This window comes from Quercus suber, unplaced genomic scaffold, assembly GCF_002906115.3.
Source record: "Quercus suber isolate HL8 unplaced genomic scaffold, Cork oak 2.0 scaffold_141, whole genome shotgun sequence".
Taxonomy (NCBI): Eukaryota; Viridiplantae; Streptophyta; class Magnoliopsida; order Fagales; family Fagaceae; genus Quercus; species Quercus suber.
In genome coordinates this window covers 1,309,310-1,312,931 of record NW_027069602.1, presented here as the reverse complement: position 1 = coordinate 1,312,931, position 3,622 = coordinate 1,309,310, and the positions used below count along the sequence as shown (strand labels likewise).

Below are 3,622 nucleotides of genomic sequence, written 5' to 3'. Positions count from 1 at the left end.
TTTTAGCTTAAAGAAAAATAAATAAAAAATAAAAAACGTTGAAGCCTTTCAAGCTTTAGGGTTTTTTTTTTTTTCTTTCTTTCCAATTTTCCTATAATTATTTTTAACATTTATTTTTTTAATATCTACACTTCTCCAACCTTTCTCTCTCCCTTACCATTTCATCTCCCCACTACTTCTTCAATCTTTCTCCCTCCCTTACCTTTTCATCTTCCCACTACTTTCTACATTAATATCATTCTTCCTATTTCCCTTCCTCTCCCTCTATTTTTGTCTCTTCTTATTTACACCCTCTTACTATAAATTTGTCACTATCTCTTCTATTCTATGCATAGTTTTCCCTCACCAAAAAAAAAAAAAAAGTTCCCTCACTCTCTCTCTCTCTCTCTCTCTCTTAATTGTTGTTGTTGTTGTTTTTTTTTTTTTTTTTTAGATGTTATCCTATTGTGTTCTAAAGAATTAAATACAACATATAAAAATATAATATTATTCTATTACATAGCATGATTTGGATAATTTGGTATTTATTCTGTTACATAGCATGATTTTTATAGTGCTCAATTTAGATGTTAAACTATGAGACTTTACTAATTTTTGTTTATTTTCTAATCCTTTGTGGTGGACAAAATAATCTTAATAGTTATATTAGAAGTACTCTATAATGCCATATATTTAAAGAAAAGTAAAGGTTAACCAAACGAAAATAATCAGATAGGTGACAAATTTTAACTTTTGCAATTTTATTTTAATTATTACTAATTTATAACAATGCATGTATAGAAATTTAATTCTTAGATTTTGCTAATAATTTTTTATTTGATTATATATTTTGAGTGGCCGAAATTATAATTTCTACAAAGAAAATAACATTAATAGATTATCAAAAACAAAATTTTATCCTAATTTTGGTTCAATTAATCATTGTTAAGTTTTATTAACTTTTTTTAGTTTATGTTTTTTTGGTGTTTTGGATTGTTCATATATTTCATTTATGATTGTTCCTAAAATAAATAAAAATTACTCATTATTAGATTAGTGTAAATTGTAAAAAAAAAAAATAATAATAATAATAAAACCACCATAAAAATAATTATCACGCGCAACACGCGGGTTCACGGCTAATTTTTTCATAATTCTTGTGTCTATAGGAGGAGATTAGGTCATTCACGTAGCGAGCCAAATCATTTTAAGGCCATGAAACTTCACCTTACAGAATGAGGACAAATATCCTAAAGCCATGAGGGTGGTCGAGGTCATGAAATTGACCTCACTTCAAAGAATGAGGAAAACGTCCTAAAGCCATAAAATAGGCTGAGCTCATAAGACTGACCGATCACCTCACCTCAAAGAATGAGGAAATGGCTTTAAAGCCATGAGACTGACCGAGGTCATGAACTGATCTCACTTGAAAGAATGAGGAAAATGTATCGATTGAGGATTTGAGATTGAACTCATTATAAAGAATGAGGAAAATTTTCTATGACCATGAGATTGACCAAAATCATGACACTGGATTGAAGCTAAATATGAAAGCTAGACTAAAATCCAACCTAGCAAAGATACTTCACCAAATGCAACAAAGAATGTGACCTACATGAACTTAGGACAAACATAGAGTTGGCACAAGTTGTCAAAAAGACACTCAGTGAAGCCAAATTGTTTAACTACAAGAGGGGGACTCAAACATGACCCCCAAAGTCCACACTGGCTTAGAATCGGCACCCGAGTTTGGCCTGCCTAAAGTACCACCGTTTTCATCATTCCTCGCCTTGAAAGCAATAAACATAGTGTTTGTCATTAAGGTGGAGAACTGAACCAAGAATTTTCTTTCATACAGCTCTTCGGTGTACTGCGCTCTCCAGTGTGCTTGTCCCCTCTTTCCTTACCATGGCAAGTCTTTGTGAAATAACTCCGATGAGAAGAAAGAAGAAGGCATTAAGAGGACCCTCCTGGCCTAACCCTAGACACTTAAGATCCTTTTTCAAATCAAACCTGCTCCATTTCGAGTCAAGAGATAGATAAATAAACACATACCATTGCATTGATCGGGGGCATTCGTAGTGATTGAGGGGGTCAAAGAGCAAGAAGTGAGTTATTTATTAGCCAAGCATTCTTCTTATGGCTAGATCCAATCTCTTGTTTCGATTCTTGAATAATCCACATCACTTCTGCTTCGATTGTAACAAAAATTCCCTTTTATGTGGAAAAGGTCCGTGTCAATAATTATGATTTTACGTATGGACAATTCCTCAATATCTTGTTCATTTGCAACAAAATATTTTCTTTGTGCGGCAGTTAAAAAAAAACATGCTTTTTTCGAGAGAGATACTATTTCACCAATTGAGTTACAGGTATCTAACATATTCATACCTAAAATTTTCCACAAAGTGGTGACAAAAGAAGGTATAACTTGTACAAATCTTTTTATTTTTCAATTCGATTCGATCCATTCGTTTGTAGAGCTATTTACTCAATCGCAACATTTTTGGAACACCTTTAACAGAGGGACAAATAGTCAATTTTGAAAGAACTTATTGTAAACCTCCTTTAGATATGAATTTATCTGATTCAGAGGGGAAGAACTTGCAATAGTATCTCAATTTCAATTCAAACATGGGTTTGATTCGCACTCCATGTTCTGAGAAATATTTACCATCCGAAAAGAGGAAAAAACGGAGTCTTTGTCTAAAGAATGCCTTGAGAAAGGGCAGATGTATAGAACCTTTCAACGAGATAGTGCTTTTTCAACTCTCTCAAAAAGGAATCTATTCAAAACATATATGCCATGGTTCCTTACTTCGACAGGGTACAAATATCTAAATTTGATATTTTTAGATACTTTTTCAGACCTATTGCCAATACTAAGTAGCAGCCAAAAATTTGTATCCATTTTTCATGATATTATGCATGGATCAGATATATCATGGTGAATTCTTCAGAAAAAATTGTGTCTTCCACAATGGAATCTGATAAGTGAGATTTCGAGTAAGTGTTTACATAATCTTCTTTTGTCCAAAGAAATGATTCATCGAAATAATGAGTCACCATTGATATCAACAAATCTGATATCGCAAAGTGTTCGGGAGTTCCTCTATTCAATCCTTTTCCTTCTTCTTGTTGCTGGATATCTTATTCGTACACATCTTCTCTTTGTTTCTCGAGCCTATAGTGAGTTACAGATAGAATTCGAAAAAGTCAAATCTTTGATGATTCCATCATACATGATTGAGTTGCAAAAACTTCTGGATAGGTGTCCTACATCTGAGTTGAATTCTTTCTGGTTAAAGAATCTCTTTCTAGTTGCTCTAGAACAATTAAGAGATTCTATAGAAGAAATATGGGGTTATGCTTCCGGCGGCAACATGCTATGGGGCGATGGGCCCGCTTATGGGGTCAAATCAATACGTTCTAAGAAGAAATATTTGAATATCAATCTCATCGATCTCATAAGTATCATACCAAATCCCATAAATCGAATCGCTTTTTTCGAGAAATATGAGACATCTAAGTCATACAAGTAAAGAGATCTATTCATTGATAAGAAAAAGAAAAAACGTGAACGGTTTGGATTGATGATCAAATAGAATCCTGGGTCTCGAATAGTGATTCGATTGATGATAAA

At 32.9% G+C, this 3,622-nt stretch overlaps 1 protein-coding gene across 1 annotated transcript; it reads left to right on the top strand.

Moving 5' to 3' along the window:
- Window positions 1-3,020: 3,020 nt before the first annotated feature.
- Window positions 3,021-3,521, top strand: LOC136068914 (protein Ycf2-like). Its single transcript, XM_065776752.1, has one exon. It carries the CDS (start codon window positions 3,021-3,023, stop codon window positions 3,519-3,521), a length of 501 nt encoding a protein of 166 aa, XP_065632824.1.
- Window positions 3,522-3,622: the final 101 nt, after the last annotated feature.